Source organism: Theropithecus gelada, chromosome 8, assembly GCF_003255815.1.
Source record: "Theropithecus gelada isolate Dixy chromosome 8, Tgel_1.0, whole genome shotgun sequence".
NCBI lineage: Eukaryota > Metazoa > Chordata > Mammalia > Primates > Cercopithecidae > Theropithecus > Theropithecus gelada.
Window position 1 is genome coordinate 99,195,287 of NC_037676.1, and position 12,791 is coordinate 99,208,077.

At 38.3% G+C, this 12,791-nt stretch overlaps 1 protein-coding gene across 1 annotated transcript in view; it reads left to right on the top strand.

Annotated features, from left to right (window-relative positions):
* CPQ (carboxypeptidase Q) overlaps positions 1 to 12,791 on the top strand; it is a 528,839-nt gene that overhangs the window by 197,332 nt on the left and 318,716 nt on the right. The window contains exon 3 of the mRNA XM_025393809.1: positions 7,907 to 8,114. Coding sequence (XP_025249594.1) covers positions 7,907 to 8,114 — 208 coding nt within the window. The remainder of the gene's footprint in view (positions 1 to 7,906; positions 8,115 to 12,791) is intronic.

Genomic DNA, 12,791 nt, shown 5'->3' on the forward strand with positions numbered 1-12,791 from the left:
TATAAGGAATAGCTCTGCTCTGAGCCAAGTAGGCTTGATATTTACTGAAGTCATATCCACTTTGTTTTATTCCTGGTAATTTGGCTTGAAGTGAAATATTAAATAAACCAGATACTTATTGCTTATGCCCACTAAATATATGTCCAGAGCCCTTAAATAACTACCTTTGTCTTATAGTGCTTTATGGAACATAGAGCAATTTTACCACCATTATCTCATATGATGGTTACAAGAAGCCTGGTGATGCCAATATTATTGTGATTCCCATTTTACAGGACAAAAATATGAAGTAGCTTATTCAGGATCAAAAGGCTGGTGAGCTTTATAGCCAGCATTCAAGCCAGGGTATGTAATGATAGCCACTTCTTGTTATTGACAAATAAATCACCTGCCTTAAGCATATATTGAATAATGCATAATGTAATAAATACTCTGGTTTTTTTTTAAATAATTACAGAATAAGATGTTGACTTGTTTCACTGAAAATATTCAGCTTAAAATTTTTGGAAATGTCTTCTTAGTTTTGAATGATCTGATCACTAAATTTCAGTTTATATAAAACTTTCCCTCATAAAACAATCATTACACAGTTTGGGCACTATGCTTACTGGAGTATAAAACCCCACTGCAGTAAACGGTGTGTCATCATGTGGTTACTCAAAGTGGCCTACTATGCTTTATCTCCACTGCCCTGTCCCAGTCTAAGCCACTGTCACCTCTTGCCCAGAATGTGGCAGTAGTGCTTTCAACAGTCCTCTGTACCTTTTCTGACCTCCTCCAAGCCTTTCCTCAAGCTGAGCCTAGTGACATTTTCAACTGTGAATGTGAATTTGTCTGACTTCCCTATCGTCACCCAAAGTCCTTAATACAAGTCTTAATACAAGTTGGCACCCATTTTTCCCATCCCAGCTTCCCAGGGAAGCCAGCTGTGAACCCCAGACCATGATAACTAGCCCATTTTAGTCTACTGTAGCTGGCAACTCACCTCTGTATCCCACCCATTGCCATGCCTGGATTTTCCCCTGAAAATACCGCTTGAAGCTGACTGAGGTGCATTGTTTCTTCCTGCCGCTGACTTTACCAGGTTAGATGACAGTGGTTTTCATGAAAGTCCTCCCTCACTCACTCACATTAGTCACCTTCACAAGGAAACACCCAGTGATTAGAGAGAAAGCAACCACCATGTCAACCATGCATCAAAGCAACCATATTCAAAACAAGTTGTTTCTGGAAAAGAGTATACCTCATGTTTTGGAGTATAAATGTTCTCTGTGATAATTACTAAAAGAAATCAAGGTACTCAAGTCTGAGTGCCTGTTCATGCTGCTGCAAAAACAATGGGAACAGTTTGGATTTTAAGGCAATCCAATTTCTAAGGACCAGAAGCGGTCTATGCTTATGGCTGCTTATTGCTAGTTGGGTTCTTATACAACTGGAGTGTCCTACATTTCATGTTGAATTGAACATAATGGGCCTGTGATAGGCACCTCTCCACTAAACAACAAAAGTCTCTGTATAAACTCAGTATTTTAGAAGGCAAAGTAGACAGGACACTTTGCTTGTGGCTTGTCCTCAGGTTTCAGTACAGCAAGTGGCTCTCAGCACACCACCCAACAGGGCAGGCAGCTGGCTCTCTAGAGATCATGATAATTTATTGTACCCATGGATTTTGATGCAGTGGGGTCTGGGCTCTCTCACAAGGCCAACAGAGAAGGTTTAATTTGAGCCAGATCTCAGGAGACACAGTCCGGAGAGGATGGGTCATGTGCCTTCAGTTATCACTTGGAGTTGCACTTTGCCCCTTGTTCCTCTTTCTCTCAACTAGTAGCTGAGTTTTAATTTTTTTCCCTGAAAATTTATTCTAAGACACTGTTTTCCTTTTCTTCCTGGAATTCACAGAATGAAGATGGAGGCCCATACATACGTTGGTTAAAAGTTGGAAGATCATAGAGTGTCCCGCTGTCTGTTTTGGGTCCTGGCAGGAAGCCTCCTAGTCATTGTAAACGAACAGATGTTTCATCTATTTTTGTCTTCTCTTCTTTGTTCTCTACCTGAGAATGTCCTTCCCTCATTTTCAGGCTACTGAAATCTTCTAAAGCTGCCTTAAAGTTTCTTCTTTATAGGAAACTTCCTAGTTTCTTCCTTTAGTCAGAATTAATGCTGATTAATGTTATTTCATGGAATTATACTTTGTACTTTCATTTAGTGCTGTGACTGTGTTCTTTTTAAAGTTATTGTTTACCTATTTTTTTTCTCCTCCAGATTATACAATCCTTAAGGATAGTACTGGAATTTCCTCATCTTCCTATTGTCCACATTGCCCAGCATGAAGTTTTGGTCTAGTAGGAAGTCCATACATTTGTTGAATTAATTTGGATCTGTAAGGCATATTCTTCCACAAAAAGGACATTGCACAATAACAATATTCTCCATAAACAAATTGACACTCAGAATGAACTGTTGTGATGTTCCTTTATCTGCCTTCTATGAATTTGCAGTTTCCTTACCACTTCAGGCCAACACACTGAGTTTCCCAGAACAATTGTTTTCTCTTCTCCATGACTCTGAGTTCTGGAAAAATCAGCCATTCCATGGACCTATTTATCTTGCATAGTGCATACAATAGAAGATTATGTGATAAGAGTAGAAAGCTAGGTTTCCTTTTGGGTAGGGCTAGACTATTTCCTGTTCAAGGATTAAGACTTCTGAAATCAGAATCAATTTTCTAAAACATACCGCATTAAATTGAACCCATAGACACCTTTTTCTGTCTGTAAGTCTTTTTATTTTAATGGTAGAAAATGTTGTAAGATTATTTCATTATCTTCTTATTCTTAACTGTTTGGGGGAAGAATCAAATCAGAAGAGACTGAGATTGGAGTCTGTTTATCAAATTCTCTATAGAATAGATGATCCGCGCCAATACCACAGCAGTCAACATCTGTTGTCTGTGCTAGGAGACCACAGTAGTAATTACACACAGGTTAAGTGGCTTAAAAAACTTGATCGGTTTTGAAAATTGGGTGTGGAAGATAGAAAGGAACCTGAGGATTTTTATAATATTTTTGTGATATAATAGACTGTAGCCAAAAGAGTTACTTTATAATGAGTATTTTTAGCTTCAGTCCCACATTCTCTTCAGAAATTAGCTATTACAATCCTTTTCATTACTCTAACAGTCTGATGACTCCCATTCTAGAGGGAAACACCCCTCCCAACTCCCTTATTAAGAGATTGGGACCTAGTGTGATAACAGCACCCTGATCGATGAGCAAGATTCTTGTAGATTAAGGAAAAGAATTGCTGACAACTTAGGCAGACTTTTATATACCTATTTGTTTTCCTTCCTAATTCCTCTTAAAATGAAAATGCCGAGATTTTCTTTTGATATATGTTACATTTGTGAAAGAAGATAACAATGCAGTTAATGGGAAGAACATGACCCCTGGATTCAGATATCCAATAGTTACAAATCTCAGCTTCAGCATCTAGCAGTTATGTGAAATTTCTTCTCTGCACCTCAGTCTCCTCATGATAACTACTTTGCAGAGTTGCTGTGAATATTAGTGTAAACAATGGACATTCAAATATAGCTATTATTATTATTATCATCAATTATTCTGACCTATAGAAACACTTCCTTGGAAGTATACATTTCTGGAGAGTGAGCAGGGATGGGGTATTATACTTTATTTTTTCGGTTTCTCTTCGTTCATTCAGTGGGTTGTGGGTATGTGTTTGTGTGTGTGTGTTTCACATATTGTGTGCTAGGCACTATTTCAGGCACTTGGAACTTACATTATTGTAGGGGTACAACTGGAAACTGATAAATGCTGTAAAAAAATTAAACAAGCTAAGAGGGATAGGATGTTGGGAGTGAGTTGCAATTATTAATAGGGAAGTTAGAGTGGGCCTTATTGTGAATATGACACTGGTTTTGTGTTCTTAGAGGTTTTCCTGAACTATCTTTTGGAACGGGAGGATGGGAAGAAGGGTGATGAGAGGTAAGAGTAAGAGCTTGCTGATTTGTAGGCAAGCATGAATATTCCCTTTGGTGTAAGGTGTCAAAACACAAACTGATATAGAAGAGTAAAATTTTCTAGGTGGTCTAGTTTTATTTTACTCCATTTGAGCAAAAATCTTCTTTAAGTATTTTGTACACACCTGCCTTCCCAAACAATGGCTACTGAATACAGTGGCCCACCTTGTCTGTGACTGCTGGAGGAAGTCATCACCATGACTCAATTTGTTATGGGACTTTCATGAAGCAAGTCCCTCAGGGCCAAAAGAGATGCTGTCATCTATTTGTCCTATGCAATGGCCTGAGCCTGCAGTCATTGTGAGTTCTACCCACATGTGGCTATTTAAATGTACATACAAATTAATTGAAATTAAATGACATTAAAAATTCAGATTCCTAGTCACTCTAGTCACATTTCAAGTGGTCAATAGCCACATGTGGCTAATGGCTACTGTGTTAGCACAGATATCAAACATTTCTATCACTGCAGAAAGTTCTTTCAGTGTTAGTTATTTTATATGTTTCTGACTCCAACATTGTTTTTTGTGGTACTGTTGTCAGTTTTCAGACCTTATTTCCTCTTTTTGATTTGTTGTTTCTCATAGCTGATAGGTTTAAATGCCAGATGTAGGATTTTGTGTAAAGTAAGGGTAACCATGCTCTAAGAGATCAGAAGCACTTTCTTGTGTTCAAATTTTTGTACTTGGAATTTTTATTTCTATTCTGAGTGCCCCAAGGCCTCTTTTGCTTGGTTATTGTTCTGCAGCTGTACTGTAGGTGTAAGGGAATCAGACTGCTGGGTTCTTATGGGAGAAGGGCTATCAAACTTTAAAGGTAAAATTGAACATTCATGGAAATGCTTTAGATCCAGTCATCAGTCTCTTATTTAGAGCAGCACAACTCAAGGGGTGCTTAACGACCAACTGGCTACATGTACTCCAGGCACTGGGTTAGTCCCTTGACACACAAACAAAAATGAACATGGACCCAAATTGAGGAAATTACAGTTTAAGGGGTAGAGAGAATTTCATTAATTCAGTTCCCAGATATGTCCCAGGTACCCTGAAAATCCAGAGGAGGGCAGTACCTGATCCAGGCTTCCCTGATGTTACAGGAGACAAGAGGCCAGGGAATGCTCCCTAAAGAAGTGATTCTTGAATGGAATCTTGAGGGATACATAGGCACTGGTCACCTGATGAAGGTGGGAAAAGGAGGTCAACAAAATATGATGTACTACAGCATGAACACAGACACTGAAGAGTGAAATGGCATGGCGTGAGAGTGGGAACTTTCAAGTTTATTATTGATAAAGTCTAAAATAGAAGGGAGTAGGCCAGGCATGGTGGCTCACACCTGTAATCCTAGCACTTTGGGAGGTCGAGGTGGGCAGATCACCTGAAATCAGGAGTTCAAGACCAGCCTGGCCAACATAGTGAAACCCCATTTCTACTAAAAATACAAAAAATAGCTGGGTATGGTGGCGGGCACCTGTAATCCCAGCTACTCAGGAGTCTGAGACCAGAGAATCATTTGAACCTGGGAGGCGGAGGTTGCAATGAGCCAAGATTGCACCACTGCACGCCAGCCTGGATGACAGAGCAAGGCTCTGTTTCAATAAATAAAATAAAATAGCATAAAATAAATAAAATAAAATAGAAAGGAGTCACAAAAAATAAAAGTAAAATAGATGGGAGCCAGTGTTACAGGTAGGCAGACTTTGGATGTGGAAATGATGGGTTTTCAGCAGAGGTGGAAATGGGGAAGAGGGATCGGTGATGGTGCCAGGGGCAGATCTGACTCTTCAATAGTTTGACTTGTTCACTCTGGCAGCTCTGTGAAGGTAAAAGGGAGCCAGGCTGAAGGCTGGGACACCAGTGGTATGGGAGGGCCAGAGAGTAGAGACCTGTTACAGTTCAAAAGAGAGGTAATGAGGGCCTGCTGTGAGAGTGTAAGGGGGTTGAACAGAGTTCATGATTTCAATTGGTATTGATTTCTAAGGAGCAAAATTATCAGTATTGGGGGATTGATTAGATGTGGGGGATAAAGGAGACAGAGGAATCAGAGATGACTGTGAGTTTTCAGCAAAAGAGATTAATTTAAACTCTTTTTCCAAGTTCACAGTGATAGGTTTTGACCTATAGCTGCTGCTAGTGATTTGCATTGGCAACTGTGGTGTCTAGGTTAGGTTTTGGCACTTTAGGACTCCACGCTCTTGTTTGTTTAAAAAAAAAAAAAACTCGAATGGAAGCATAGACCATAATGAAGTACCACCCTCATATGACTTTAATTTCACAGTGGCCTATGAAAATTTATAGAAATTTGGCTTCATTTCTATTGGCTCCAATCCAGATGCCAAAATTACCCCATTGTTGCCACATCCCTTGAGTGGACCATCGAACCTGTTATTCATTAGGAACAGCTGAAAACCATCAGCCAAGTTCCCATACTATGCCAACAATAACACCAGTCAAATTTCAAGGTAACTCCAGGTTTCAGAAATGTATGAATCTCAAAATCTGTCTAGCCAAACTCTTATTTGTATTTTTATGCATGCATATTATATGAAAAAGCTAGTGGTTTCCTTACTTTCCATAATTATACATTGCTTCTTTTAGACTATAAATTGAGTTCTCAGTGTTGGTGAAGACATACCTATAGATCTGTAGCCAATCACTTTAAAGTGAAAATAGAAATTCAGTCTGGATCATGGTACCAGGGGAGTAGCCAGCCCAAAGGGCCCATTATGATGAGGCCTATATTGAAAGCAAAAATTCTTGCATACCTGTAGTGCATTTTAAAAGGATTTTCCAAGTAACAGTTAACATTTGTTAAGCTTTCAGAAAAACTTAGTTCTCTAGCTTTTAATATTAAGGAAATATGGAAATATATGTTGATACTTGGTTTTTTACTGACATACTTCATGATTGCATGGCTAAAGTCACAAAACATTAGGCGCCTACCACTACTTTCTTTTAGATATATTTAGCCACTGCCTCTGGCCTTTGTTGCCAAGTATTTTTTCCTTGTTACTCTAACTACTCCATCAATTTGGATCTTCAATGGTCTGGCACATTTTGAATGATTTCTTGGAAGATGTGAAACCCTGTTCCCTAATCAGGAAGATGTGGGCAAGTGTTATGGTATAAGAAACGAAGGGACATCTCTTCTAACCAAGACAACAGGATTATAGCGCCATTACACAACATCTTCAAAATTTTTATTTGAAAAATAATGATGTGTTTAGTGATGAACAAGTACCGTAAATTGGGAGGCATGGGAAGTTTCCACTCTTCAAGCATGTTTTTATACAAAGGAGGAGGGAAAGCTTACTTTTTGTGGTTCTTGAGAGAGGTTACATTAACCATTTGTTAAAAGTTTGATTTATGAAGAACATTGGCTTCTAAGAGTATTCTTCACACACTGGCATCCTTTGTGTGATGTTGTTGTAGGTTGTTTAGCAACATATCAAAATAGTTTTATAAAAAGATTAATATGTGTTTCATTAATCCTAAGGAGAGCTTTCTGAAATGCATTTTTAAAAATAAATGACTAGCATCATTCTGTGAAATGTGTGACTTCTCAGGGTGGGAAAGAATTAAAAAAGAAGCTATCGTTTCAAGCAGTTTGTGATTTAATACCAGTTGGTCTAGTGAGTTGAAAAACCATACGATTTGTATGTTGTATTATTTTAAATGCATTTTCACTCTCTTGGGAAGTTGGCTAACCCCACAATCTCTTTCCCATGCTAAATGGCTCTAAAACTTTGATCTTCTCATACCAGTTTGCCAGATGTAGCAGAAAGAGCATGTGTGTGACCTTTCATGTGCCAATTGAGCCTGGCTGATGGGAAACTGTAAGTTAATCTTGCATGACTTTTATTTCTAGGCATTACAGCAGAAGTTCTGGTGGTGACCTCTTTTGATGAACTGCAGAGAAGGGCCTCAGAAGCAAGAGGGAAGATTGTTGTTTATAACCAACCTTACATCAACTACTCGAGGACGGTGCAATACCGAACGCAGGGAGCGGTGGAAGCTGCCAAGGTCGGGGCTGTGGCATCTCTCATTCGATCCGTGGCCTCCCTCTCCATCTACAGGTTTGTCATAATGATCATTTGAACTCCTTTCAAAAACAAGGGTTTTCCTTGAAGGAAAAGTCCTTATGAAATAAAAACAAACCATTCAAATGAAAATACTTATTGTTCATGGAGTTTCCCCCCGCCCCCCGATCCCCACCACCCATTCCACATTTGGTCATTTGTTTGTAATGTCTTCTTGGGCTTTTCTGGATTCCAAGCATCATTTGTGCATTCCTTTAAAAAGCTTTAAAGCTTTCCACATCCACAGTGATCCCATTACATTCCTTATATAACTAATATATTATGTATTTTCGTTGGAGGAAGAACTGAGTTCATGTCTGCATTTCATCAGAGATTCCTAATGACTTCAGAGGGAGCCAGGCTGTTTTCCATGTTGCTAGAGAAGTAGAGTAAAAAGAGAGTGGGTGACATGATGGGGGCCATCTATGGTATAGTGAAGAGTTAGGGAATTAGAGTACCTTGGATACAGACTTGGCTCTGCTCCTGAACAACTATGTGGTCTTAGGAATGTTTCTTAAACTTCTCTAGGCCTCATAATTTTCTTCTATTAATCAGGGATAAAGAATAATAATAAATGTACAAAATAATTTTGAGATTAAATGAGGTCAACTTGAAAAAGATACTTAACTATCTGTAAATGATTATCTACAAAGGTCCATATAAATATTTGGTAATATTGTTTGAGCGTAACATAGGAGTTATCTTTTTCTTTGTAGTCTTGATTGAGGTAATGCCAAAGAACTTCATTGGCCCTTAGTCCTAAGATGAAATTCAGTATTATTCGAGTGGACAAAAAGTCTAAAAACTGAGATGTAGATGTTCAACCTAGTTTAATAGCTATTATGGCAGTGTCAAACGTTAAGGATAAAATATTTGGGAAACGTGGGGAAAAGAAGCGTAACTTAAGTGTTATAGCCTGGTCTAAGATTTTTTTAAAATGCAAAAATAATAGCAGATGGGGTTTATTTGGATCTCAAGATTGGATTTCTGAAATCTATTGGAAAGGGAAGTTTACTTATTCTGCACAATTGCTGTTTGGAACTGGAGACACAGCTGCTTGACCTTAATTAGCACCCTACACCCCTGAAAATAAAAATAACTGAGGAACATATGTCAGCAGCTAGGAAATCCTGTCATACGGTAGTTGTACAAAAGTACAGAGAAAAGGAAAGAGACATTTTCCTTATACAAGGGTAAGATATCTTCCCAGGGGAGGAGGATGGGGCATGTTAAAACTACTTGTTAGAAGTTATATGACTAGTTATACTGATGTCATAGTGCTAAAAATAATGTTCTTTGCGGGGTCTTTGAGGTTTCAAGACTAGTGAAATAATGATTGGACCATATTCTTTTGGATGATTAAACTTCCCAGGAGGGAAGTCCTAAAATGGCTAGCTTACTTCCCATAATACCTCCATCACCCCTTGGAATATAACATACTCAGCAAGCTGTGGCCATTCACCATGATTTCACTGGTCATGAGACTTAAATTATGGAGCTGGTCTGTTGCTTTGTGAAACTGGGTGATGGCCAGAAACCTTTATTTAAGAACTGCTACTCATAAGACTAATAAATTCCCAAATGACTTAATGCCCAGTCATTTGCCAGGATTCATTGGCATTTTTTTTGTTTTATTTTGTTTTTTTTCCTGGCATAATGAAGACATCTGGAAACCCAAGCTACAAATTAGGAGTACCAGAAGAATTGTCCAGCAAGGGATTTCAGAATCTGTTGCTAGCCTCTAAGACTGATTATAATGTTTTGCTGATTTTATAGCCAATCCATATTTCACTGGACTCTTAACTTGTATAACTCTATTCTTTCAACATTTATAAATACATAACAACATTGGACTTTACATAGTACTTTAGATTCTTTCACATGTTACTTTATTTGCTCCGACAACAATTCAGTGGCTCATGTAGTCATTATTGCCCTATTTTATTGATAGGGAAAATAAAAGTTCAGACAATTAGACATATTAACATATTTAAGTCTTGCATCCTGAGAAATAAAAACTAAAATAAAGCGAGATAAACTATGTTTGTCTACTTCTAGCTTATCGTTTTCAGAACTAAGTTTTTTTATGAGTATTCTATATTCCTACCTCTGATTCCTCATCTTTCATTCATTCTTCAGACTATTATAGCCAGGCTTTTGCCAATACTGAAACAGGACTTGTTCAGGTCACACATAGCTGCCGACTTGTCAAATTTAATGGACATTTTTCAGGTCATCATCTTACTTCGCTTTTCTGAAGCACTCGCCTCCATCAACTCCGTTTTCAGTATTTCTTCTCTTTGGCTTCCGTGACTTCTTTCGCATGTTTTCTCTCTCTTTCTTGTTTGCTGTCACTCTCACGCTTACACCTTTTCACTCTCTTCTCTATTCCTTCCCTATATCTCTGACTTCTCACTGTGACTGTGTGACCTGAGTATCCTCATCATGCTCCTATGAATGTGGTTCATGCTTGTGAAGATGTGACTTCAACCACAATCGACATTGTGGCCTTTTCCAAACCCCCCTCTCCCATCCACACCACTGCTGTGAGCTCTAGGCCTATATATTCACCTGCCTGTGGATTCTTCTTTGGGATGTTCCATAGCTATTCCAGTTTCAATTTTTTTTTCAAAATTGACCTCATTATTCATCTTCTAAGTCAAAGGTCCTTTATTGCTTTTTCCTCTTCCCGTGTCCGTCATTTCTAATAGTTACTGAGTCTCTTAGGTTCTGCTCTTTATCAGTCATTTCAACAGTTACACACAGAGCAGCTCCATTTCCCAGAGCGACTCCATATTCCAGCAGTCAGGAATCGCTAACACTTTTCCCATGCACCACATTTCCTCAAAGTTTTGTGACTTTGCATATGCTTTATCCTCTGCAACCCTCCATTTTCCTTCTCACTGCCACATACTTACGAGTTTTTTCCTCTGGGGAGCCCTCCCTGATATCCACCTGCAGCTCGGGCGAGTTACCTCTTATTTGGTATTTCCACATACATCATCCTTTGCATGCTCTGCATCATAATGTCTTGGAAGTATTAATAGTTGTGGTTCGTGCTTTGGTAGACTAACTGTTGTAACAAATAGCTTCAAATCTCAGTCACGTCACACAATAGGAGTCTCTTGCATGTTCACATAATAGTTTCAAGGGGGTGGTCAGAATGTGGCCTTCTGCTCCTTTCCATCTGTGGCTCTGTCATTTTTGAGATCCGAGTTCTCTGCAGAGTCTTCTGCATTCATCTGGCACATAAAGGGATAGAGAGAGAAAGTCGATAACCTCGAGGGAGATTTTCCATGGTTATCCATATCTAGGCCTGGATATGGCACACTTCACTTCTGCTGACATTTTACTGGGCAGAATGCTATTACATGGAGGCTAGGAAGTTTGGCCTATCTTTATGTCCAGGGTGAAAGGAAAGTGAATTTGGTGAAATACTGTCCAATTGCCTGTCTCCACATTAGACTCTTAAATTCTAGAAAGACATTGGTTACTTGTATTTTTTAACCTCTGGGTTCCTATCATCTAATATAATGTTTGATACATGGTAATAACTTAGGAAATGTCTACTGAAGGAATGAACTTGTCTGAGGATGTAGAGCAAATCATGGCAGGGCTCTCACAACAAACCAGCTGACCCAGTTCCTGGTGCTCTTTGTCCAAACTATGTAACCTATGTGTAGTAAGTTTAAAACAACTTGAACTTTTAGGGTACTTTGCTCTGTATTTGGAGGAAAATATTCAGATGCCCGATATGCCAGATTATATATTTTCTTCTGCCACAACACTTATGAACAAAGATGTTTTGAGTTGTTGATTAAGGAAAATAGCTCCCTTCTCTCTGAAAAGCATTTCACCTCTATGGGAGTGGGTGATACTGGATTTCATCTAAAAATATTATAGAAGTCAGCAACACTAGAGAACATTATATATATATATATATGAGACTATATATATTTTTTATATATATATGTGTGTGTGTGTATATATATAAAAAATAATTTGTTGCTGCTTGGATTCAAAATTTGAGAATCCCCTGGAGGGTAGTTTGATGTGACCAGTTTGATTGGACACTTTTTGGTGCAATCATCAATATCATCAGCCATTTTGGATCTGCAGCAGTCAAATGGTTACATGATAGATGTCCTGAAAAAATGTCCATTGCTTGTTGTCAGCATCGTCTCCAGGTTCATTATTGTTGCCGTTATTAGTGTTCTTGGGCTCAACTTTACTTTTAGGAGATCTTCCCTTTATTAATGCTTTTCTAATGACACTCCTTTCCATCACCATTATCAACTGAGATGCCCCCCATTAGAGCTTTTTTAGGTTTTCTGACAGTAAAATACCTTTCTTTGCTTTTGTCATGGGAAATATATTTTAAGAATAAATGCAATTAATTAGATATTTAAGTCCCACAGAGGAAAGCTTCTCTATGGAATTATTTGTCTTACATTATTTCTCAAATTTATCTTATTGTTTACTACATATTTCTTGAGAGCTTCCCAGTTGCTCAGAAATTTCCAAATACTAGGATTACTAAGGTGAATTCCATATATTTTTTGTCCTCAAGAAATATTTTTATGTAGCCAAAAGAGAAGGGGGTAAGAACATATAAGCGATTAGTATTATTTATTTTATATTTAGTGCTAAGGGAATGATTGGGGGAAAGGGATA